The sequence below is a fragment of the Erigeron canadensis genome, chromosome 6 (assembly GCF_010389155.1).
Source record: "Erigeron canadensis isolate Cc75 chromosome 6, C_canadensis_v1, whole genome shotgun sequence".
NCBI classification, from domain to species: domain Eukaryota; kingdom Viridiplantae; phylum Streptophyta; class Magnoliopsida; order Asterales; family Asteraceae; genus Erigeron; species Erigeron canadensis.
The window spans coordinates 34,155,254-34,180,942 of record NC_057766.1 but is presented as its reverse complement, the minus strand read 5'-3'; the positions used below and the strand labels follow the sequence as shown (position 1 = coordinate 34,180,942).

The 25,689-nt window shown below is 33.1% G+C and overlaps 2 protein-coding genes across 7 annotated transcripts; both read left to right on the top strand.

Annotated features, from left to right (window-relative positions):
* The first annotated feature begins 4,880 nt into the window (after positions 1–4,880).
* LOC122606166 lies at positions 4,881–15,518 on the top strand. 5 transcript variants are annotated; one of them, XM_043779126.1, is made up of 10 exons: positions 4,881–4,963; positions 5,500–5,563; positions 5,729–5,759; positions 13,664–13,850; positions 13,973–14,049; positions 14,172–14,302; positions 14,411–14,527; positions 14,638–14,845; positions 15,024–15,065; positions 15,137–15,518. In XM_043779126.1, exons 1-10 carry the CDS (start codon positions 4,902–4,904, stop codon positions 15,250–15,252), a joined length of 1,035 nt encoding a protein of 344 aa, XP_043635061.1. In that variant the 5' UTR covers positions 4,881–4,901; the 3' UTR covers positions 15,253–15,518. The 5 variants fall into 5 exon arrangements, with proteins under 5 accessions (XP_043635061.1, XP_043635060.1, XP_043635064.1 ...); XM_043779125.1 differs by having other exon boundaries at positions 5,726–5,759; XM_043779129.1 differs by having other exon boundaries at positions 4,952–4,980; positions 5,726–5,759.
* Positions 15,519–16,205: 687 nt separating this feature from the next.
* LOC122605431 lies at positions 16,206–21,634 on the top strand. 2 transcript variants are annotated; one of them, XM_043778383.1, is made up of 10 exons: positions 16,206–16,289; positions 16,452–16,512; positions 16,890–16,937; positions 17,045–17,237; positions 17,310–17,386; positions 19,711–19,841; positions 19,952–20,068; positions 20,186–20,393; positions 20,584–20,622; positions 21,279–21,634. In XM_043778383.1, exons 5-10 carry the CDS (start codon positions 17,359–17,361, stop codon positions 21,392–21,394), a joined length of 639 nt encoding a protein of 212 aa, XP_043634318.1. In that variant the 5' UTR covers positions 16,206–16,289; positions 16,452–16,512; positions 16,890–16,937; positions 17,045–17,237; positions 17,310–17,358; the 3' UTR covers positions 21,395–21,634. The 2 variants fall into 2 exon arrangements, with proteins under 2 accessions (XP_043634318.1, XP_043634319.1); XM_043778384.1 differs by lacking the exon at positions 16,206–16,289 and having other exon boundaries at positions 16,387–16,512.
* The last annotated feature ends 4,055 nt before the right edge of the window (positions 21,635–25,689 follow it).

Here is a 25,689-nt window from a genome sequence, read left to right as displayed (position 1 = left end):
ACGTTTAATTATGTGATGCAAATCAAGTAAGGATTAATCAATGATTTCATTGCATCATTATGGTCTTAAAATGGTGAATTTTGAGGTACAAAAGTCATTCATAAGGTTATGGGTCGTTTGGGGTGTGTTTGTTTAAGTTTTGAAGGTTAAACAATAAGGTTTGTGCAGATTCGTGAGAGAGTCTACTTTCTAATGGTAATACTTTTAAAAGATGATGATGATGTCAAGTTTCCAGAAAGGTTAATTTAGTAAGTGAATGTCGAGTTCCGTCGAGTTATGTAAGCCCTTATGTATTAAACGAACCTCCAATGCATCAAGCCTTGTCATGGGTCATGTTTATAGATACTTAGGCTTGATTCATGAACAAAAGTAAGTAGGTACTTGTTTAGCTTATTATATCGTTTAATGATTATCGGTAGTCGGGAATATTTGCAAAGCTCGGTAACTTACGTTATCTTTTTGTGCTCCTCTACGAGGTAAGATACACTACTTTGACACGCTGAGGGTTCAACAAAAACATAGTTTTCATATAATAACTTCCCCAAATGGTATCTTGTTTGCTTATGTGTATTCGGGATTATACGGGAGGTGATATGGGCTATGTAGATGCATATTGAAGCCTGAAATGCTACCCCAATGATATGTACTGATATGAGATGCTATGTATGCTTAATAGATGAAATGAATATGATATGAGATAATAGGTGTTTTGCAACGATATATGACATGAGATGATAGATGATATGAAATGATGTACGATCTATAATGATAAATGATATGCAATGTTGTAATGATATACGATATGCAATGATATATGATGATGTACGTTATGTAACAATGCATGCGATGTAATGATATGCTATGAAATGCTATGTAATGTCTTGAGATGAAGTGAAATGTGTTATATGTTGATAATATGTAAAGTGTGCATGACTACATGGCTTATTCATCTAGTTCACTAGACTTGTTAAGTTGCCATGACACGTGCACGTTTAAGGGCCCAAACGTAAAAAGATGATATGTGATGATGTTTAGGTAACGTGGACACCTAAACTATATGTGATGTAAACCGAGCTCGTATATGATATGAAAGTGTTAAGCTTAACCCGTACTTGCCCTTGCCCGGCGGGTGCGTATATGGTTGCTTGGGTGGCTCCTTGTAACATAATTACGTGGTTTGAGTATCTCCGGGTGGCGTGATTAACCACCAATGTCTTTGAACATACGGACTACTCCTGGATTGACTTGTCATTCCTTAACGACATTGATGGACCGCCGTAAGGCTTATCCATCTAGTCGGGTGTGAGGTTTCCTGTTAGGTCTTATGACCGCCTACACACAAACTTACACCTTATATGTGATGAGTGACTTATGTCACGCCTAATGTAAGTGACTTATGTCACACTATGCGATGATGCTTATATGTTATATGTAAAGTAAAAGATGATTAGGCACAATTAGGTGATTCAATCTATGATGATGATGTTTGATGCGATGATATGTTATGGATGATGTGATGCATCGATGTGATATGTGACTTGACGATGTAATTATGACTTTTATATAATGTTTTAAATGGACAAACGTTTTATAAACTATGTGTTATCTTACTTAGCTAATTCGTTAGCTAACACTTGCTCTTTTAAAATGTGTTGTGCCCTCAGGTCCAACAATAGTGAGCAGGTAGATGTGAGAAGATGTGAGGCATGGGTAGATGATCTTGAAGTTGGCTGTAGTTTACCCATAGTGGCTGCTCGCATTAGACATTCATTTATGTTTAGATATTTATGATTTGTATTTACTATAATGTCGGTTGTTTAATGTTGGGCAACCAATGGATTTCCATTTAGACTTGTTTTGATGATATGGCTAGTAACACCATTTTATGAATAAATCAAACAGATTTTGTTGGTTTGGACTTTTAAGGTTTAATTCCGCTTTCTTTTAACGCCATTAGGCGAAAGTTTTTGGAAATCCATATTTTTAAACGACGGGTGTTACATATTAGACATTATTTAGTACTAAAACGAAAATGAATATCATATAGTTGATTTTGTCCAAAGTTCTTTTTACAAGGATAACATATAACTATATGTATAAAATGACTAACTTTATTTCAATATTGGACATTTTAATAGATTGTTTCCATTCATGTTAATGTGATCAAAGTTTTGAGTATACACGAGGATCGATAAATGTTTAATGGTAACATGTACCGTTCTATAACACGAGCTAATCGAGCTCGAGCTCCTAAACATGGAAATGAAACTCGAACTAAGTTAATTATACAAGTATTCAAATAACTATACGAGCTTCGATCTCGAGCTCGAACACTAATGAGTCGAGTCGAGTCGAGCTCAATTTTGAAAATTTATACGAGCTCGATTTGAATAATAATTAAACAAACAAGCCTAAATATCTTGAAACTCTTCTCGACTCGGCTCGTAAAATCTATTTAGTTTTAATGGAAATGTTTATTATTATTATTATTATTATTATTATTATTCGAATAATAATTAAACAAACATGTACCGTTCTTGTAAAATCTATTTGGTTTTAATGGAAATGTTTTTTATTATTATTATTATTATTATTATTATTATTATTATTATTATTATTATTATTTACCAATAAATTAAAACAACATTGAGATGATCTTGAAACGACACGTGACATAAACCTTAATTGACATGTGTCTTTTTAATTAATTTATTTTATTAGATTAGTTTTTTTCTAATTGTATAAAAATTCAATTTCTTATTAGACTTAGAATATCTCTAACTCTTGGCTTGTAGATTCAAAACACATTATAACCTTATTTGATTGATCGTTTTATTATTAAAGAAATTGTCTCTTCTTATTTCTCAACTAGCTAATCAACCCGCATATTATGCGGGTAGCTGAATAGAATTTGATGTTTAAGATTATAATTTATTAAAAAAATATAATATATATACATTACATTAACTATATTGAAAATTTAATGATAATTCAAATCTCATTGATTTAACTCCAAAGTAATATTACAATAACAAATTTTAATCTACAATTTGTTTCCCACTTCAATATCAACCCTTTTGATAATACTTGTATTTTAGTTTAGTTATCATAACATCGAGAGGAAAAAAGAAAATATCAATTAGTTAATTTGAAAAAGATGCTAAAAAAAATTAATTAATTATTTATACAGGTTTTGATTTTTAGGGTTTTTTTTTTCTTTCAAAAAGATTAAGTAAAATAGAAACCTTTCATGATTATCTTGTAAATCATTTTAGAATCATAATATCTTGTAATAAGTTTTCTTTTTATTTTGCCTATTTTTAAATTTTTTAAGATGATGTCATAAAAATATATTAAAATAATATATTAATATGTTATGGAAGTTTTTTTATATTATCATGATATCATCACAATCTTCTTTTATTAATAGAAGAGATTCTTTAACTCCTATCACATATATTACTTATAATAAGATTAAGATTAAGATAAAATTATAATAAGATATGATATGTTTATCATTAGCATTTTTGCCAAATGTATGTAATATAATGCATACATGTTTAGATATATGGATTTGCGTACCCTTTAACGACATGTATGATTTTCTTTTATGTTATGTTGAAATCATTAAACCTACCAAGTATGTTCTAGCTCGATCATGTAAATAGGTGTAGCCATGTAAACCGGTGAAAACTCAAGGAAATCAAACTTTTACTTTTTGAAGAAAATTTTTTCTTTCTATATATATAGCCATATAGGAAATAGTGAAATATTTATCGATTATCTTAATTATTGCGATGATGAGAATTATGGTCTTGGGTATGTTGGGTTTTAGGTCCGTGTGGGCGTTTTTAGTATAGACAAGACAAAATATCCGCGCGTTACGGCGGTGAGATGGTGGGGGTGATTGGTTACAGAGTGTGATAGTCATGCCTTAGCCGTTCGGGTTCCGCCATCAGATTTAAAAATTTGTCAAAAAATAGAGTGAATAAATGTTTATAATGAAGTAGAGATGAAGATGGAGATTAAAATAAGATAAGATTAAGATTAGTTGTTATTCAATCACTTTCCTATTCGAAAATCACACTTTTTATTCATGTTGTTAACTTTATGCCAATTTTGGTCCCGGTGAAATTTGCATTCCACCCAAATACAACCCAAATAACTAAATGGTCCTCGGCTAATAATGCTTAAATTGTCACTGCCTGCCCAGTATAGAATACAACTATACAATTAGTAGAATGCTGCTTTCTATCGCGTGGCAAGGGGAATCAGAGAAAGGGCTAGGGTAGAGGTGCAAATACCAGTTAACCGGTTCTGGTTATTTTTTTTAGTAACCGTAACCGGTTATTTTTTTTAAAAAAAATTAACCGGTTACGGTTAACCGGTACCGGTTAATAACCAGTTTTCATACCTAAAATCAAGAACCGATGTAATCGGTTTAGGTTAATAAAAACCGGTTAACTGATACCGATTAACCTATTTGGGTTTTTTTTTAACCGCTCACCTCTTAGACCAGATACTTGAAATCTTGAGACCGCCAAACGACCCAGCCATAGCCCAACAACAAAATTAACCCATCCAGCCCATTAATATGTAATCTATTTAAAAATAAGAAATACAACTACTAAAGGTATCAGGGATCGATCGACTTTCATTGATTTTATAATTCAAGAATTGGGGATTTAGGTTTTTAGGGTTCTTCAAATATGCAGCCACCAGTCCACCACCATTGATTCAATTGTCTTTCCCCAAATCTACAAATCAACACAAATAATAATCTCTTCATAAAATCAATAAATCTCATTCTCCAATCAATCACTTTCTTTCGCTTCTCTTCATAAAATCAACACAAAAAACAAAAACAGAACCGAAATCATGGCTACCTCATAAAACTGTCCATGTTAGTTTTTGCTACTGCTACTGCTAGATTTCGAAATCGAGGGTTTATAAAACTGTCCAGGTGATGCTACTGCAATGGTAATCATTGAGTGTATATATATTATATGTATATTAATATGTGATTTAGGAAATAAATCGATTAACCGATTATTATATGGGATAATTAACCGGTTATAGGTTAATCGGTTAATAATCGGTTTGTGTTTTGGAATTGGTAATCGATCAGGAACCGACGGTTATTGATAACCTATAATCGGTTTGTACGGAGTCGGTTCCTAACCAGTTAGGACAACCGGTTTTGCTTCGGGTCGGTTAGGTTAACCGGTTTTTTTGTGCATCTCTAGGCTAGGGGGCTATAAATAAAATAATCTGGGTCTCGCCCAGGGCATATGTATGTATATGCAAACAGAATTAGGTTTAGAAAGTATTAAGGTTTAGAAAGTATAAGGTTTCTCAATCTCATGGCTCGCAAGAATGACAAAAAACGGTGAGATAATTTTAATATACATATAGAGATAGACCTAAATTTTATATTTATGTTTATTATGTGTTTGATGTGACTGTGATTTTTTTGGTGATTGAATCAACAACAAACAGTAAGGGGGACTATCTTCATCATCCCTACAATACTCGGAGTCGTCGTAGCAACACTCCTCCTCCTGTAAGCGTCAAACATCTTATTATTATCTTTATTTATTATTATTACCGGGATACAATTTATTTATCTGTTGCTTTTAATGTTGGTTATTATATATAAATTACTATTTGATGTTTGATATTTGAGTTGAATGAATGGGCTTATTGTCATTATGCTTCTTGGCAGCAGCTCAAGGATACCCCTACAGCAGCAGAAGCAGGTATATTGTATTCTTTTAGCATTCATAATGATTTTATTTTTTATTTTATTATCTATTGATTTGATGATCAGGATTTTGACTATTGGATTAAAATCAAATAGTTTAAAATCTTATTTAAATCTTGACCCTTGAACTTAATTCAACGATCAAGATCCCTACAACTTTACTAGTTAAGTTGTTTTCTCTCGACTTTAGAGAATCTTTATCCTATATATAAAGTGTATATATATAAATAGTGAAAAGTGAATATATGACCTAAAAGCTTAGGTATGAAACCGCATATAAAGTGTATATATATAAATAGCCCCCCATATTTTTAACGGATTAAAAAATCAAAATGTGACTATAGCTCAAGTATCTAACAACCACATATTCTCATTCCTCATAGATATATGTATCTTTCCTAAAACTTCATGTGGCTAACTCCCGGCATACTTTAAAAATTAAAATTTTATCACTTAACATAAAACTTCTTCATCCTCTCCTTATTTTCGGTAAACGTTTGTTCGACTTTTCTCTTTTGTAAATCTTCTTTCCAACCATCTAAGTAGTATTTATTAGTTTCATCTCTTGTATCTTCTTTTTTCTTCCTGTTGCTAATTGAGTTATTATGGTCACAAGCATAAACATTCATCTTTTATATGAAAACAACAATGCATTATAGCATAACCTAGAACAAGCATAAACACACACAAATGGGTATCTACAAGCCCTGACAAAAGTTTCACAATAACCTGCAGGTCCTAACAACAGAAATCATAATGGCTATAACCACTAACTAAATTTTATTCCTATCCTACCCATTTTAAAAAGAAAAGAAACTACACACCAAAAGACACCCAAATTTAGCTGGAGGGATACCCAGTTCAACAATGAACTAGAATTTTTGAGGCATAATCCAATGACATGTATACACATGACCTTTTTACATAATGAACCAGGTTAAACAATGAACCATATTCAATAACATTATTACAACGATCAAAGAAAAATCTCTAAAAGTTGGTGCGTTTGTCTATCAGCCAAGTCCCCTTTGACATTAACCATGTCATGATTATTGCGCCTCATTTATTTGCGCATAAAAATGAATGTAATTAAAAACTTGACATGTGAGTATTTCATAATGTATCGAAGCATAAGATATAATCATAACTTTTTTTTGTTGACATCCACTGCTATCTTTTCCTCCACAATAACCACACTTTCTTTCTTCGGTTTCATGTTGATTTGCATAGGTGACTTTATTCTTGTAGCAACCTTTGGATGAGCTTTAGTTTTGACGGGAGGTTTAGGATCTGAACCATAACAATTTGATATGTTCTCTTGTGTCATGATTTGTATAGTAGAACTATATTAGAAATCAAGCAAACTCTAGCTTTTTTCCTTATATTTTGGTTTTCCAAAACACCATCTAAAAAAGTATCAAATTGCTGAATGTCCGCGATATAATCTCGTGCTTTATAAAGTACCTTGTTACACTTTGATCTAACACACCATAAAGTGAACAAATTTATATTCAACAGTTTTCCATGCTTCTTTGTTACCTTTTAAAAACCGGACACGATATTTAACTAGATCATAATTGTTGCTCAAAGTCTCATGACCACAATCAAAGCTAGCCTTTCCACCCTCTTTTTTGAATACTTAATACATATCCGGGTGTAGTACTTGTTTGCAGTCGGTTCAATAGGATGATCACTATGAAGGGTTGGCTTTGAATTTGATGTTCCGTGATCTTTGTCTTCTTCAACACCTCTTCGTGAATAAACAACTTTATCATATTGTATCACAAGTCATTTGGCATCGTTTGAGTTCAAATAACCATCAAAAATAAGTTTATGCTTTCACTTAGACTACTTCTCATCTTGTAAAAAGTATATCTATTAACTATGCTTTAATATGATAATTACGTAACGCATACATTTTGCCCAACCAAATATCGTATTCTATGTTGTACGTCTCTTTTATTTCATCCCATTTTTATTTTTCAGAATCTTCAGCTTTCTTACTTCTTACCTATTGACTATATGTAACTTCAAAATCACGAAATCAAGATCGCAATGGTTGAAGATGCCAAGCACAAAATTGATGTCTCCTATTCGAGAAAACCTTATCAAATGCTTTACTAATAGCAAATCTTGATCAGTTATGATAGAAATTGATGGTGAGTTAGTGACTCGTGCATACCTTTTGAAAATTGCTCAAATAACCATGTAAATGTTGACATGGTTTCATTTTTCATCAATGTGCCTCCAAATAAAATACTTTGACCATGATGATTCATTCCATGGAGGAAAGAGCAAACTATATCTCTTTGTCTTATAAGTCACATCTAAGACTACATCATCCAAAAATATTGACAATACGATGTTCTTGATCTCCCGTCCACACGTTTGCCAGTGCTCCATCGAAAGTAAAAATACTCTTCTAGTTCATCCTTTTATTTTGAAAAGGCATGACAATACATCGACATTCTTTGCTTATATATTTTTTCTTCTATCATTGCTGACCTAAGTAGTTAAGAACTGGTATTTCGGTGTTTCGTTCAAGGACCGGTATACGAAATTTCGGATGGTATTTTGGTGGTATTCCGGTAATTAATATTATTAATATTACATTATATATAATTATATATATATATAGATGTATATACATAAATAATAAGAAAAAGATGAAACCTGGAAGTGCTGAAGCACTGAAACAGAAAACAGATTGCTGTAAACACAAAACAGATTGCTGAAAAACAGAAAACATATTCAGATTGCTGAAAACAGAATTCAAATTACTGAAATACAGACTTCAGAAAGCAGAAAACAGAATACAGAATTCTGAAAGCAGAAAACAGAAAACTGAAAACAGATTTCTGAAAGCAGAAAACAGAAAACTGAAAACAGAATTCTGAAAGCAGAAAACAGAAAATAGAATGTCTACATGAAACGAAAAAGCAGAATCCTGAAAGCAGAAAACAGAATGTCTACATGAAACAGAAAAGCAGAACTGCAGATTACAAAACACTGAGCAGCAAACATTGAACTGATAGTCTAATAAAGTCATACTAACTGAAATCACAAATCTTGAAATTCTTCCTCTGAGTCCACATCAGCCAAGGCATCTACATCAACCACAGTATTATCCTCATGTTCATCATCATCTTTGTAGCGCGATCTTTTGCTCCTAAGACTTGGCCCAACATCTTCGTTTCCTCCCATTGCCTCCTGGGCAACCGACCAAAGAAGACCATCGGTACCATCAACAAACTCTTCAAGCTCTTCTTCGGTTGGTATAATCCAGTCATCATTTTCATCAACGTCTCTCAACAAAATAGGATCCAAAGATTTGTTGCTTTTTAACGAGTTGAAACGCTTCTGTAACCTTGTGTTGTATTGAATGTATACAAGGTCATTGAGTTTTTGTTGTAAAAGTCGATTTCTTTTCTTTGAATGTAACTGAATATAAAGAATAAACAAGTTAGTTAATAAATACAGATTCTATTTACCTATAAAAAAAGTCAAAAACTTACATTGTCAAATGTACTCCAATTGCGTTCACACGGTGAAGCACTACAAGTTTGGCTAAGGACACTAATAGCAAACTCTTGGAGGTAAGGAGTGTCGATCCCATAACTACGCCACCATATATCTACATTTTAAAAAGAAATTCAAATTGAGTGATCTAATGAAATATTTAGCAATTTGGATTAGTAAATATACTTACATGGTGCAACTTTTGTTCTAGCCCTTATAGCAGCCGCAGATCCAAATTGGTGATTTGAATCAATGTAATGATTTAACTCAGCCCTCACTATATCATTCTCATCCTCATCGGGCACAAGACGGTCAATAGCATTATAAAGGCCCGTAATTAGTTCCCTATGACTTTGTATGCACACACCATTTTCCCCATGAAAGATAGCCGGGTTCAGATAACATGCGGCTGCACGTTGAAGTTAAAATTAACTTAAAATCATATTAGATTAGTTATAACTTATAAAATAACATATATTATATATAAAGTTACTACTTACTACCTGCATGTAATGGATGATAAAGTTGGTCAGACCATCTTGATTGAATCATACCCAAAACTTTATTGACCAATCTATCATCATCAGCTACATTTTTTCGGATCTGACTCTTCACTCTGTCCATAGCATCCCATATGTAGCCCATAGATGGCTTTTCTTCTGTATCAACCAATCTTACCACATCCACCATAGGAGCTAACACTCGACAAGCTAGGTATATGTTGTCCCAAAAATCTGTTCTTGCAACTATTCGCTCGACGTTCTTCCCACGAGGGTTTTTTGCAAAATCACTTTTCCTCCACTCTTGAGAAACAAACAACACTTGAATATGATGTCGATTTTCATGAATACTCTGAATGGTATAAAACTGGGTTGCAAACCTAGTCACACAAGACCTGTGTAGCTCCCTGCCTTTTGTCAACTGCCTCATCATGTTAAGTATCCTTCCATGGTTGTAAATGAAGTTCACAATTTCTTTTGCATCAGCCAAAGTGTTCTTTATCTTCGGTATTTTCTCACCTACATCTTGAATCATGAGGTTTACACAGTGTGCTGCACAAGGAGTCCAAAACATCTTAGGGTGTTGTTCTTCTAAAATCTTTCCAGCAGCTTTGAAGTATGACCCGTTATCTGTGATGAACTATAATTGTAACAAAAAGTAAGCTCACATGTCGTAAATAAATACAAGTCTTTGAAGTAGTTCAATGTATTCAAATAAAACTACCTGATCAATATTCGCCTCTCCAACAGCTTCTATAACCTCATTAATCATATCTATAATCAAATTAGCATTCTTCACATGTTGTGACGCATCAATTGAATCCAAGAAAATTGTTCCAAGAGGACAACTAACTAAGAAGTTTATCAAACACCTTCCTTTCCCGTCGGTCCAGAAATCAGACATAATGCTACACTTATATTCTTTCCAATGTGGCCTAAATGATTCCACAAATTTTTTCGTTTCTTCTAAACGACTTTTCAACAATGTGACTCGGATATTGTGATACGATGGAGCTGGCATACCTAACAATTAATTAATTAACTAATAAATCTTAATAATAGTTACAATACTTGAGTACTTGACTAATAATTAATAACCAATAAATCTTAATAGCACTTAAATACCTCTTCCATAATCCCCAACAGCATTGATGAAATCTTGGAAACCATCGTCATGCACGACATTGAAAGGTAAACCAACAGAATAAGCCCAAGTTGCAAATTTGTCCCAAGCTCTCATCTTTAACTTTTCTTTTATTGGATTATTTCTATCCAATGAAGTTTGTTTTGTTTTTTCAAGATTTGTATTAAACAGAATATCCATCGGACCTCTGGTGTTGCTAGGACCTACAAATTTATTTTTCTTTGAAGCACTTCCTTTTGATACAACTTCTAGAACATCATCATCAACTTCGGCTTCGTTACCCTCTTTTACTTCAGAATAATCAGCCGCATATGATTTAAGTATCTCTCTGTTTCTCTTTTTTTCTAATTGTGTTTGATCTTTTTCTCTCATTGATGCCAATACTTTTTTCTGAATTTCCACAGTCACTTTTTCACAGCCCGAAACTTCTCCTACAGTATGAGTTAGGTGTTGCTTCAGTCATGTAATTCCTCCTCCACTTATCTTCTTACCACATAACTTGCATGAAATGATATGCTTTTTATTGGGGTCTAGCTGCTGTCCCCATTCCCATCCTATATCTTTATTCACACATCTTCTATTCCCTTCGGATGACATTGTATCAGTATTAGTGTTTGACGGGTTTACAGATGCATGAGAAGATGGAGTTGTTGAACCATTGTCACCGGTCATAATCAACCCTACTGCCTAGTGCCTACCAAAAACAAATTGCAAATTTGCAATTACTAAATAGCCATTTATATTATACAATTAGCCATATAAATAAGTTAATAACTAAATAAGATAAAAAGAAACATATGTTACTGCTTATTTAAATAAAAAATTTAAGATAGATTGATAGAAAATAACTAAATAAATATGATAGAAACTATAAAGAAAGAAAATAAGATGCTCTGCTTTACAAAATAGAAATTAAGATAGAAAATAACATAGAAAAAATACCTGGTGGGCTTGATTGAAGGCGCTGCTGCTGCTTGAAGTCCCGGCGGTTGTCAGTCACTCACTCACTCTGTTGCTTGATTGTAAAATTTGATCGTGGCTTTTTTTTGTTAAGAGATTAGGTTTAGGTTGTTTTATTTGGGTGGGTTTCTTTACTCACGTGTTTAATTGATAATGGGCCATAAAAAAGAAAAAAAGAACCTGAATGTTATTAAATTAGGCCCAAAAAAAAAAAACGGTAAAACCACCGAAAATACCGAAATAGAAAAGGTCAAATTTCGGTCAATACCACCGGTTTTCCCAGAAACGAAACCGAAACCGGTATATGAAACCGAAATTGTGTCAACCATCCGAAATCTGGTATACCACCGGTATACCACCGAAATTGATAACATAGTTGCTGACAAAGTTAAAGCATTGAACTCTTGGTTGCTTATAATCTTCACTTTCTCTATGATCTGAGAGGGTTTTAAACCTGCTTTTGACAATACAATTACAACATCTTTACATTCATTGGTACGATGAAATATATTGCGATAGTACTTCTGATGGGGGATCAAGGATGATTATGTTCCATTAATAAACTTGTCGGCTACCTATTTTCCTTGTTTTGACAATGTAACTTGTATCATTGTCTTGTAACCAGTTTGTATAATACCACACGTTGCACATCTTCAGATTGTCTTTTGTCATTCATAGTTTTAAAAGTTAAAACCTTGTTTGTTACACACAAATGACCTCTTGTAAACTTCGTTTGTGCCCCTACGTTTATAAGCTTGAAACTTTGGAATACTAAAACCTTTAACTACACCATATTCAGGATGAAAATCCTCTAAAGTTGGAAACAACTTTATTAGTGAAGTCGGGGTGATCATGACCTTTGGATGGGTCAAGATTCAAAAATCATGTTTGAATCTTAGCCCTTGATTTTAATCCAAGGGTCAAGACTCAAAATCCCTAACTTTATTTTTTAACTTTAGAGGATCCCAATCCCCATATTCATCATAAAATTTGTATGCATCATCAAAAAATTTGGTTTTGTTTGTGTCGTCTTCATTTTGTACTAGACAATCGTTGCTATCGATATCGTCAGTTAAAGTATGTTGATATTCATCATTGAGATCATCTAATTAGAGACATCCAAAAGTAAACTACAACAATAAATTAATACCAAACATAAATGTTAGTTATGTATGTTTATGTTCATTCTTGAGCTCGTTTTGATCTGATTAAAGATATCAAAAAGTAAACAACTAGAAATATATACTAAACAAAATGAATAATGAAAAAGTAGTCAAACCTGATCTACGTCTATCTTTGTTTATTGGTATATCTATCAAAAGATTCATGTAACTTGTTAGTATTTCCTCCCCATTGGTTGAATTAGCCGTATATAATAAAACTTACTATTTGATGGTCAAGACGAGAATAACAAACATAAAGCAAAATGTATAAATTTGACTATTAGATATGTTAAACCTCTTATTTTGGGAATTATGTTTTTGGTTTTTAACTTGGCAAGAAAATTTGCGGATTTTTTTTTCTATAAAAAAGCACACTTTTTAGTTGACGGTTAACTAGGAGAACCTGGAAAAATTCAATTTATTTTAAGTGATAGGATTTTATATTTTAAAGAAGTTTATGCAGGGAGTTAACTCTACGAAGCTGTAGGGAATTAACTATATGGAGTATATATGTTACTTGCTAAAATATAAATATATATACATACATTATATGTTACCTTGATATAGAGTTGGAATTGAATGATGATTATCTCATCTTTACTTCAATATATAGGAGAACCCGAGAAGAAAGTTCCCTTGACTTTATATAATTCCATTAAGCAAGCAATTGCGGCCAGAAAGTTTTGGGAGGCTAAGAAGAACGATTATTCTCGGTTACAGTTGAATTTTGCTGAGAAATTTGTTAACCGTATTGCTGATTGCTACAAAAGGAAAAATCTTTTGTCCCCTAACTGGAAATAGTATGTGCAATTCGTCCTTTTAAACTTCTACTCTACAAGCTTTTAATTAGTTACCTCCTTTATCGTAGCTTAAATTGTACTAAATACTAATACTCTGTGTATAACGTATCCTTTTTTATAAGCGATCCGGCTATTGCCAGCACTCATGAGCCAAAGGACGCCTTTCCTTCAATGCTACTGCAGAATGGGAAGCCAATAGGTATGCAATTCTTTTCCCTCATTTTTATCATTTCCTTCCCGAATATATATATTCTATGTCTCTATGATATATCTCAATTCATAATCAAAACTTGTAAGCTAATGTTAGGTTTTCCTTTTCAGTGCGTGAAGATGGTTCATACCGTGATTCTTATATTTGCATCATATCTTCGAAACCTGAAGTAGACTTTGTTCCCTTGAAAGATTATGAGCGTACAAGTTGGGAGGAATTTAAGGAGTTAGCCGAGCGGAATGTACATACACGATATTCATCTCTCTTTTGCTTTAATATTTATCCCCTTTTCTAGTGTGCAAATGTACTGGACATGTTTATCACGTTCCATATTTCATGTGTGTGGCAGTTTTCTAGCATACAAGGTGATGGCTGGGGTAAAAATTTCCCGTTGAGTACTGAACATCCTTTTGTTAATGTCATTGGTGACTTTGCTGTGAATGGCTTTAACGTGTCATTTGAAACGGTATGATTCCTTTCTCCTTGATTTGCTCTTTTAAGACATTCTACTCTCTTTATATTTGTTATATTTATCATTGACTTTTACTCACACAAACATAGTTTTAATGCTGTTAGTATGTCGAGAAAGGCAACCACAAGCGCCTCACTGATCCTACTGTTAAAAATTGCAAATACAACAAAATGGATGATTTATATACGTTTAAGATGATCATAGTGTGTGATGAAGATGGTTTTCGTGGCATCTATGAAGCTGTAGTTATATGCACTGAGGATGACTGCCAAAAAACATTGGGGAGGCTTGCCCTAATTGGTATAGAAAATGGTATGCAATATGACGGGATGTTGTGTAGTTTTCTTGCTTTGACCTGTTTTCTGAATCTGCTCTAGGTTCTCATACCATTTGTATCCATGAATTGCCCTTTAATTTGATAGCTTGTTGATTAGCTGGTGGTCTTTTGTTGTTCGGTGCTTGATGACTTGAGGCCTTATCTTTAATGCAGGTAGGCGCAGACATGCATCCAGATTTAAAACCTCTCATGCAGGTAATTGATTACCTGGTTTTCTTCTACAATATGTTTTGTTAATCTATGCACCTGATAAAATTTACCTGCAGGTGTAGGTTTGTGGCTGCCCGACATTGAACGTACTGGGATGTGTCGTAGGAGTCCCATGTATGGACTTACTTATGGTTGTTATGACTACCATGACCCAAATGACATAGTTGGTTGACATTACTTGTAGGGTACCATGTTAGGCCATGTCTTCATTATTTCATGTTTTCATTAGCTGACCTAGGGGTGATTTTGTATTTTGGGTTTGACCGGTGAGGGTCGGGCCGTGTCGGTTTAAGGCCCGTGCTCATGGCTCGTTGAACAATTCTTGGCAAACCAAATATGTAACATGCCAATCCTTGGAGACATCGTAACCAAGTGTTCAACAATATATTTCTTGGCAAACCAAAAACGTAAATGCTATTGTACTTTTTTGTACGTAAATTGGACCGAGGAAATGTAGTTTGTTGATTTGCTTAATTACAATTGTTGTTTTTAAATTGCCCCTTAATAAATAAAAAATGCATCATTTACTTGCAAATAATAATGGGATAATTACCATAATAGTCAAATTTAAAGATCTATGTCCAAATATTGACACCTACAAATTTTTTTACCATAATAGTCAACTAGTCCTTACTACCTAACAACACTAGTAAGAAATGCCAATAACCAATTAAAGTTTAACTATTGTTTCTTTTAGTATATAATATATTTTGTGTTGCATATCTTCAATTCGTTATAAGCTTCCATCAGAATGATTTTCTTTGTATATTTTTGTTGACATGGTGTTTCTGGGTTTTAGAAAAATACTTGAAATAGATGGTTTTTGAAGTATATATATGAACTAATGAACATACAAGTTATTTTCTAATATGAACATACAAGGTAAAATCGTAATGTATAGAAGTTGTATGATAAACACATAAGAACCCAAAAGTTAAAAAACATAAATAAAAGATAAAAATGAAAGAAACGAAAGTAAAATAAAAAATTACTCGATGTGTAAAGTTGTACTATGTGGGTTAGTATGTTAAAAGGTAAAAATTGTAGGGAAATAAAAATTAGACATAGTTGTACATTATGCATGATCTCTTGTATAAAATAAGTTGGTTTTTAGTATTATATAGTATATGTATGCAAATCAGAAATTCAGAATTAGGCAGGAAAAGAAAGTTTAGTTTAGGGTTTCACAGTCGTCATGGACAGAAAACGGTGAGATATATTTAATTTAATATATATACACACCTAAATTAATTAAATTGATACTGCAAATCAAAAGCTTCTTTTCTTTTTATTATGTTTTTGATGTAATGACGGTTGAGGTTAAATTGTGATTTTGACTGTGATTTTGGTGATTGAATTAACAACAAACAGTAAGAGGGACTATCTTCATCATCCCTACAATACTCGGAGTCGTCGTAGCAACACTCCTCCTGTAAGCATCAAACATCTTATTATTATCTTTATGTACTATTATTACCGGGATACAATTTATTCATATGGTGTTTGTAATGTTGGTTATTATATATAAATTATTACTTTGATATATTTAATAGTTGAATTGAATGAATGGATTTTTTACTATTATTATTATTATTATTATTATTATTATTATTATTATTATTATTATTATTATTATTATTATTATGTCTTGTGGCAGCAGCTCAAGGAAACCTCAGGTATATATTATATGTTACATACTTACCCATTGCTTGTTAAACCAGGCCCAGGGTTTATAAGGGGCCAAAAATCAAACATATACATATAACTAAACAGGGAATATATGACAAATATTTTTTTTCTTGTCTCCAGGCTTGTCATCACTCATTCCGTGTTCAAACCTCTCAGTCTTCAATAACAGTATGATTATTATTTTTTTGTTTGAAATTATTATCCTTAATAATTATATTTGTATTTTACCTTGATATAGCATCAGACTTGATTGATCATTAACTTTTAACTTTAAGATATAGGAGAAGATCAGAAGAAAGTTCCGTTAACTCTATACAATGCTATCAAGCAAGCAGTTGCATCAAAGGCGGTTTGGGAGGCCAAGAAGACCAAACTGTCCGAGTCAGAGTCTCTATTTGCTGAAAGTTTTGTTAAGAAGATTGCATCTTGCTACAAGAAAAAGGATCTTCTGCCAATCAGCTGAGAGTTGTATGTGAAATTCCATTTTTTTAAACTTAATTTATACCAATACTCTGTCTAATGTATCCTTTTTTCTTCAAGTGATCCTGCTTTGGCGAGCATCTATGAGCCCACCAATGATTTTCCTTCAATGCCGCGACCGAACGGGAAACCAACACGTAAGCATTTCTTTTTAACTCTATATTTGATTCGAGCAACTATTTGGAATCTTTTTACAAATCTATGTTTCTATATCTGATTCGAAACCAATAATGCTGCTCAGACGTTTGGTGTTAAAATCATCAGGGACAGTATTTTTACATACATCTTTTGGGAATATTGGGTTCAAGACCACGTTTTAGGGGATATGTGTGTGTGTGTATACTAGTGCTTAGACCTGCGTGTCGCACGTACAACCCAAAAAAATTTCTTTTCACTTACATATATAATTATGTATTACTTATAAAATACCACATTTCTGACCAAATTACATTGTACTCATGTTGTCAAACTATGTATGATATACACTGACATTAATTTAGTTTGAAATATGAGTATGTGTTGATAATGTTAAGATAGTGAACACGTTAAAATATGATTAACAACAAATGATATGAATGCAAGTTATATAAGTAGCTCATAAATTAACCATTAGATACGCAAACGCTTGGAGGATTAACCCTGCATTACAATTACATATCATATAGTTACATAAAGGTGAATAAATAGAAATGGAATAACATAAAAGAGAATATACTAAAGCCTTCTATGGAAAAGAGAAATGGGTTGTATGAATCGCATATAGATATCTAGAACAGTAAGCTGACTTGGTGGCTAATATTCACCTATGCATGTCACGATCATCTCGAAGTTGCGCTGTTGACCCCCATTCACCAAGGAAAAGATATGGAACCCGATATCTGAAAAACTCTTTATGCTTACAAAGAAATCTTTTTAGCCTTACATTACATATCATTACCGAGTCACCACACATAATCAAACCCTCTGGCTAGCCAGTTCAAACTTACTTCATAATGTAGGCATACTTCCAGTTTTGTAATCAGAAATACACAATAATACAGTAGTATTGATACATTAAATACAAACCAACAAACGTGTATACACAAACTTTCTTACTTAGCAGTATGTATTATTTTTCTGTGTAATAATAGGGGCATATCTAAATAGGTGAATTAAAAAAATGATAAACAAAAATCGTCATATAAAAGCTTTGGGGTATAGGTTTTCAGTGTAACTGAATGATCTAGATTTGAAATATGATCAGTTTAGAGCCAATATACATGAAATAAAGTCCTGCTTAAGTGTTCATATAACCGGCCAAAAGCTAGATTAGTTGAAAATGATTAGATACGCAAAGCATATCTTTGGGGGCCAACAAATGGTTAACACGATTACTACTTAAAAGATGATAATTAAGGCATTCTAGTTGCTCGGTTTTGCATCTAACTCGATTTTAGCTATGAAGAAAAGGAAGCCAAACTGAGAATGGAACCTACATACGATGATACTCTTATATATTTGTTAATTCTTTATACCCAAAACCATACATTATAAGAATAAGAAAGTAAATAAAGAAATTAACCATAACTATGAAATTAAGAGTACTCTGAATAAATAATAAGCTTGAATTCTTACCAAAAATATAAAATGTTTATTAAAATTTCATAGTTAGAAACACATTGTGTAATAAGGACGGTATCAAGTACAGAGTAACATACAATCATGGGCAAAGAGGAACCAAAAAGACGTGACAAGTCTTGTGCAACTTCCCAAATAATAGACCTAACTTGGTGTATTGGTAATAATAAGAAAACCTTCGTTATTACTTCATTCTGATATACAATAAAAAAATTTAATGGAAGATACCTACATGCTCCCCAAAATTGCAAGTCCTGCATACTTTTGGACAAATAGACTGCTTCCTTTTGCGGTTCTCTTTTAATGTTAGCCAGTCATCCCATTATCCTAATAAGTATAATTTTTTTGAAGGTTAACTTGTTACAGAAAACACTCTTTTAGCATGAAGCTTGAACCACAAGACATAAATTTGCCAAAAAGGATATGTTTTTGGATTTCACTAAAATGATAATTTATCCAAAGTAGGTTTTAGACAGCAGCCATCCAAGACAATACCAGGGAAATATTTGACCGATATAATGCATCTGCGAGGTGTATGACTTAAACACACCATATACATACGGTTTGCATGATGACCCGAGTAAAATCAGGAGCGATCTTCATATCATCTACATCCTGTCAATGTCTATTCTCATCATATAATTTTCAAATTCCTAGAATATATATAAACATTATATACTTACATAAACAAGACCTATAAGTGTGATGACCCCGATTAAAATTATGTTTGTAAACAACCAATTCTGTGCCCGCCTGTAGTGACCTGAAAAATGGTGGTAAATAATATTATATATCGCAATTTATAATCAAAACGTCTATACTAATGGTAGTTTTCCCTTTTCAGGGTCCAAATATGGTCTATGCGATGATTCTTATATTTGCATCCTTTCCACGGAGCCTCAAGTTGATGATGTTCCCTTGAAAGAGTGCGAGAGTCGTAGTTGGCGGGAATTTAAGGAGTTAGATGAGGGGAATGTATATATACGATATTCATCTCTCCCTTGTTTGTTTTAATGTTTATCCTTGTTCCCATGTGCAAGTCTGCTGGACAGACTATCTCATTCTATATTTCATTTGTGTGGCAGTTTTCTGACATACCAGGCACAGGATTGACTTTAAATTTCCCATTAAGTACTAAACATCCGTTCGTTGAAGTCATTGGAAACTTTGCTGTCAATGGCTTTAACGAGGCCTTTGAGAAGGTATGGTTTTTTTCTTCTTGCTTTGTTCTTATAAGACATAGAATCTATTTTTGTTTTATTTATCTGTTTTATTTATCATTGACTGTTATACTTACACAAACATGTTTATGCTGTTAGTATGTAGAGAGGGGAAACCACAGTCGCCTCAGTTCGCCTACTTTTAGAAAGTGCACATACTCTAAAAGTGGTGATTTCTATGAGTTTCAGATGACCATATGGTGCGACGAGGATGGTTTCCGTGGCATCTATGAGGCCGTAGTTGCATGCACCATTGATGAATGCGAAAAATCTTTGTGGAGCCTTGTCCTTACCGGTGTAAAACAGGGTATGCAGTTATTATTTTTAGCATCTTTTTTCCCAATTTGGGTATGCTTACTTATGAGAACCCTCTGATCTATTTTTATAGTCACTACTGTGCTCCTTCTATAAACAAGCTAAAGTTTTCATGCAACTCCTCTCAGTATGATGGGACATTGTATATTTTTCTGATGGGACATTGTATATCTTTCATACAGGTAAGGTCAGACGTGCATCCAAATCCAAAAGATCTGAAGGTAATTAATCTATGCCTTAACCGAGTTATACTTTGTGTTTGTTGCTTGTTAGGAGTAGTGGTAGTGTTCATGATTTACATGTTGGTTTGTGAGCAAACCTGACATGGAAATCCAATGTGAAGCAACACACGTTTTTGGTCTTTTTCCAAATTTTATGAAAAATGATACATGTACTGATATCCTAATTTTCTGAATTTTGGTTTGGATTTAGATATGACCTCCCTGTTTTGTTTATTTCATTTGCAAACAAAAAACACCACCTGTTCTATCTTTGTTGTACTTGTGTGTCCTCTATTTTTTAGCCTCAAGTAGGTGGCACATTTGTCTAACCAGTCACAACATGTTTATTTTGTTGTGTGCGTGCTCTATTTTTAAGCCTATTCATCTCTAATGACTAGTCGAGGTTAACTTAGTTGTGGGTGAATCAGTAGATATATCCATAGAGTTACTAAAATTATTAAATCTATGTGTAATCTTTCACTTGTCATATCTAACGTATTGATGGTTTTCAATTTATTTCTTTTTGTAGTTATTGAAATGAAAACAGTGCCTGTGAGCTAACAATATCCACCAAACTTTACATGCTTCTACCAGATGTAGTATTGATCTCAGTCGTGTTTTGTTAGTCTATATTTATGATGAAACTTTACCTGTAGATGTAGGTCTATGGTTGCCTGACATTCAATTTACGGGGATGTGTCGGAGACAAACCTTCTATGGAATTATTTATGGCGGTTACGACTACAGAGACCCAAATTTCATAAATTTTTGACAGTGACTTGCTGATGGTATGTGGTACCTTGTTTAAGTAACGACATCATTTCTTATCTTTTGGAGTTTTCTGCGGACTTGATGATGGTATCTTTGTGCCTTATCTAAGTAACTACATCATTTCTTATCTTTTGGGATTTGATGCGGTTTACTAGATTAATCTTAATGTATGATTTGATGTATAGATGAGCACGTTGAACTGGATGTTTTGTGCAAATGATAATATTATGAAACTTTTGTATAAGGTTATTCACAAACATGGGCTGCTTTTTTCTTTCTTCTCTTATATTGTTACACAAATCAGCTACAGTGATATGTGCAAAACATATATGTGTAATCTCAACTACGATTTTTACAAGTTTTTTTTGACATAACTAATCTTACTTGAAGTAGGAATGGAATGAAAACAAATAGGAGTGATGGAAAGAAAAATTTGACTTTTCAAAGGAATGAGCCTTTTGGAATGGAGCCTGATTCTTTCACGGAGACTATTGATGCATACAACGAAATTTAATGTGCATAGACTATTATGTCCCTAGACCGTATTTACCTTCTTTTCTTTTATTTTTTATTTTTAGAGGCAAATTTCTTTGACTTCTGGCTACCAAACAAGATCCAAATTTCTTTCCCTATGATCCAATGGTTTCTTTAGTCGAATCCATCTCCCTTTCTCTTTATATATATAGATAAATAAATCCAAAACATAAATCAGACATATTTGTTTATATCTTTGAAGATATGTGATATGTCACCTGCTTCCTCTTCCTCTTCTCCGGTCTGCAAAAGCCTTCAATATACTTCTGCTTCGCCGGTCTTGCGACCGACCGTTAATCACCACCGTTTCTTCTTTTTTTTAGTATTTTCATATTCGGGAGAAATTTAGTGTTAGATGATAAAGGCCTCATATTTGCATACATTTTATTATAAAGTCAAGAGAACAAGAAAAAAAAAACATTTTTGTGATTATGCTATTCAGGTCAAGAGTGAGAAAGAAAATATATAATATATAATCATATAGGGATTAGTTATTGCAAAACAAATATTAAAGTAAAATAAATAAGACAACATCTTGACCATTAGATCATGATAAAATTGATGCACGGAGATTCACATATATATTGATGCAGGGTAATTTCTAGTGAAAGAAAGTTTATTGTTTTACATGTTTTATTTTAATACTTATTTTATTTATTTTACCTAAAACCTACTCATATATATATGACCATAGTTTAATGGTTTTGGAATTGGCAGAAATGGAATAAATAGGGTACTGTTAGAATCGTTATTGGTTTTCGATTTTAATTTAACTTTGAGAGGACAAGAGTAAAAATGATAAAATTTGATAAACATAGTGTAGGGGCATATATGTCTAATCCAATTAAATTCCTTGTACGCATCAAAAGCATACGTGAAAGAATCAGCTGCCTTTGGAATTAACAATTCCATTCCAGAACTAGAAAGAAACAAGTCAACTACTTTTTATTTAAGGAGTACCATAAGATGTAACTACCTATGCCTCAATGTTTATAGTAGGAAACTAGGAACCAATTATGGATTTTAGATATCGTATGGTGACTAAGATTTAAGGAGGAGTACCATAAGATGTAACTACCTATGCCTCAATGTTTATAGTAGGAAATTAGGAACCAATTATGGATTTTGGATATCGTATGGTGACTAAAGGGGAAGGGAGTGGAACACGGGGAAAGGAGTTTACCGCGGGGGCTGCGCGGATTCACCGTTCCCACTAGTTTACCGCATGAGAGAGACAAGCAAATTCAGGGAGCTTCACCGATGGGAGAGAGGAAGAGAGGAGAGAGAGAAGACGTGATTGTTGGATGGAGATTGTGGGAGCCCCATTTCTTTTTATATACATATTATAAAACAAATAAGGTTTTAAGTTTCAAGTTTCAACTTTCTAACACCTACTAATGCTCTATGTTATACGAGAGAAAGTATTTGTGCGTTGCGACGGTGCGATGGTGGGGTGATAGGTCATAAAGTGTAATAATTCATAGGAGGTGCTAAATCATAGAGTGTGATAGCCAAATGCTAAGGCATTTGCCTATGATACTCAATGACATACACACACTATGACCTATCACCCCACCATCTCACCGCCGCAATATGCGGATATTTTCTCTTGTCATATTCAACACTTGAAAAACATCGTTATCCGAAAGGAAAGATGAGCCAATATGTGTTTGGTTAAACCCATCTCATTTTTGACCGACATGCATATAATTTTACCATTTTCCTTGCCACACCCGCATGACTCCTAGCTGCCAATGTTATTTTTTTTTAGTGGTTCCTACTCGAAGCATAAAATTACAAAAATATTTTAAAATGAAGAAATGATGTACTACAAAAAATACCCAATTTATCATATATAGTTTACGAACCATGAAATGATTCTAACCAGCTCTTTTAAACATCGCGATGAATATCAGCATTTGTTACAATTAAAGTGGTACACAGTAAATTCCATGAAAATGCAACTCATTTGGTTTTGAACAGGCCGATTTGGGTTGATTTGTATCACAGATGGTGCAAATGGAAATGAGTAAGATAATAAATCATATTTGTAGTTTTTATCGCACATCCAAACATTCCCGAAGTTTAAATTGATACATGTAAGTACTCAGTGAAGTATACTTAGAAAACTGACTTTAAGTGCTGTAAAATCAAGATTCTCATTTGTGCCTTCCTCATTAGTCATTAGAGTCTTGAAACTGCATCACCAATTATAGATGTTATAGGGTTCAGAAAGATTAAAAAAATTAGGGTCTGAAAATATTCAATAGCCCAATGTTACTAACCTCTAACTTGAAGTATTTAACTGTCCTAATGAGGTCGAGTTTATGTTTACCTGATCCCCCAACCGAGCTAACAACCTCCAAGTTCTTCTTTTGCAGTATAACCGTCTAGCTGCACCCTGATCCATACAACACAACACATCAATCAACCAAAGATGCGTAGTAATCCTAATGTGCATATCATATAAACATATCAATCAACCAAACTACCAAAGGTGAAAGATAATCCTAATCGCAACATCAAAAAATGTTTCAACTCTCGCATAATTTCTTAATTGAAACACAAACTATATTTACATAAAAGTTGATAGTTGTCAAACTCGTACGAGTCACGAGTCGACTCGTACAAGTTGAGTCAAAATCAAGTGAAAACGAGGCGACTCGGTGAATGACTCGGTTTTGCTCTAGACTCGTAGCATGACTCGTTTTTTTTTGTACGAGTCAGTACGAATCATGATCCGAGTCACGAGTCGAGTCACAAAATAATTTTTTATTTTTTTATATATTTTTTTGAACATAAATGTTTTATATGCTTTTAAATTTGATTTGATTTTAATAATGTTTACTATTTTTAGCTTAATGTATCAATACAATACTATATTTGTACAATAAAAACTTATATATATTTATTGAATTATACATTATCAAATAGTCTGACTCTTACGATTCGAGTTACGTTTTGAGTCACGAATCGAAAAATCACATTTTGAGTCAAGTCAAAAAAAGCTGAGTCGATAATTATGGAAAAGCATATGCTAATTCAGGATAGTAAACAACAAACAATTAATCAGAGTAGTGTAAAGCAAAGAAAGTATCTATCGAGGTGGTCTGGTCATAGTACAGCATGCACCTCACGGAAAACCAAGAAATGAAAGTTTAAACTTTTAACTTAGTTGGTCAACCAGATGGAATATAAGTCGAAATATCTTATATATATTTGTTAACTATAGAAAATGGGTAGGTTGATTAATGGGTCACTACGGTCAATGTACATTGACCCAAAACACAGGCTGTGCCCACATTATACATAACCAGGTGTCACCACATGACTGGATCCCTTCATCATGTCGCCCTCTAGCAACCTTAAGTAGTCCTTAACCCTTTCACACATAAACACTTGTTAGTGTCTTAAGTTCTTGCCCAAAAAAAAGTGGGAGCATCGGCTGCAAATGGAAGAATATGCTTAACATGGGTATAAGTGACCTTTGACAACCGAACCAAGATCAAACTACAAAGTTACCCGTTTTGACCCGTTACCCACCCTAACCATACATTTTGTCAGAGGCGGTACCAGAAAAAAATTACGAAGGGGGCAAAATTTAAAAATCATAAAAAGTAAATTTAGAAGGAGGCAAAATGTTAAAAACCTATAAGAAATTTTAAAAATTCATGAAAAATTTAAAAATACATGACAAAATCTAAATTTTGGAGGGGGGCATTTGCCCACCTTGCCCCCCCTTTAGTACCGCCTCTGCATTTT

What these genes read in the sequence shown, in the direction of transcription:
- LOC122606166 (XM_043779125.1), top strand. Translation starts at nt 4,902, where the DNA reads ATGTTAGTTTTTGCTACTGCTACTGCTAGATTTCGAAATCGAGGGTTT. An exon ending in CCCTACAGCAGCAGAAGCAG is followed by an intron (nt 5,760 to 13,663) that starts GTATATTGTATT and finishes TTCAATATATAG; the next exon opens with GAGAACCCGAGAAGAAAGTT. An exon ending in GCAGAATGGGAAGCCAATAG is followed by an intron (nt 14,050 to 14,171) that starts GTATGCAATTCT and finishes TTTCCTTTTCAG; the next exon opens with TGCGTGAAGATGGTTCATAC.
- LOC122605431 (XM_043778383.1), top strand. Translation starts at nt 17,359, where the DNA reads ATGCCGCGACCGAACGGGAAACCAACAC. An exon ending in CCTTACCGGTGTAAAACAGG is followed by an intron (nt 20,394 to 20,583) that starts GTATGCAGTTAT and finishes TCTTTCATACAG; the next exon opens with GTAAGGTCAGACGTGCATCC. An exon ending in CAAATCCAAAAGATCTGAAG is followed by an intron (nt 20,623 to 21,278) that starts GTAATTAATCTA and finishes CTTTACCTGTAG; the next exon opens with ATGTAGGTCTATGGTTGCCT.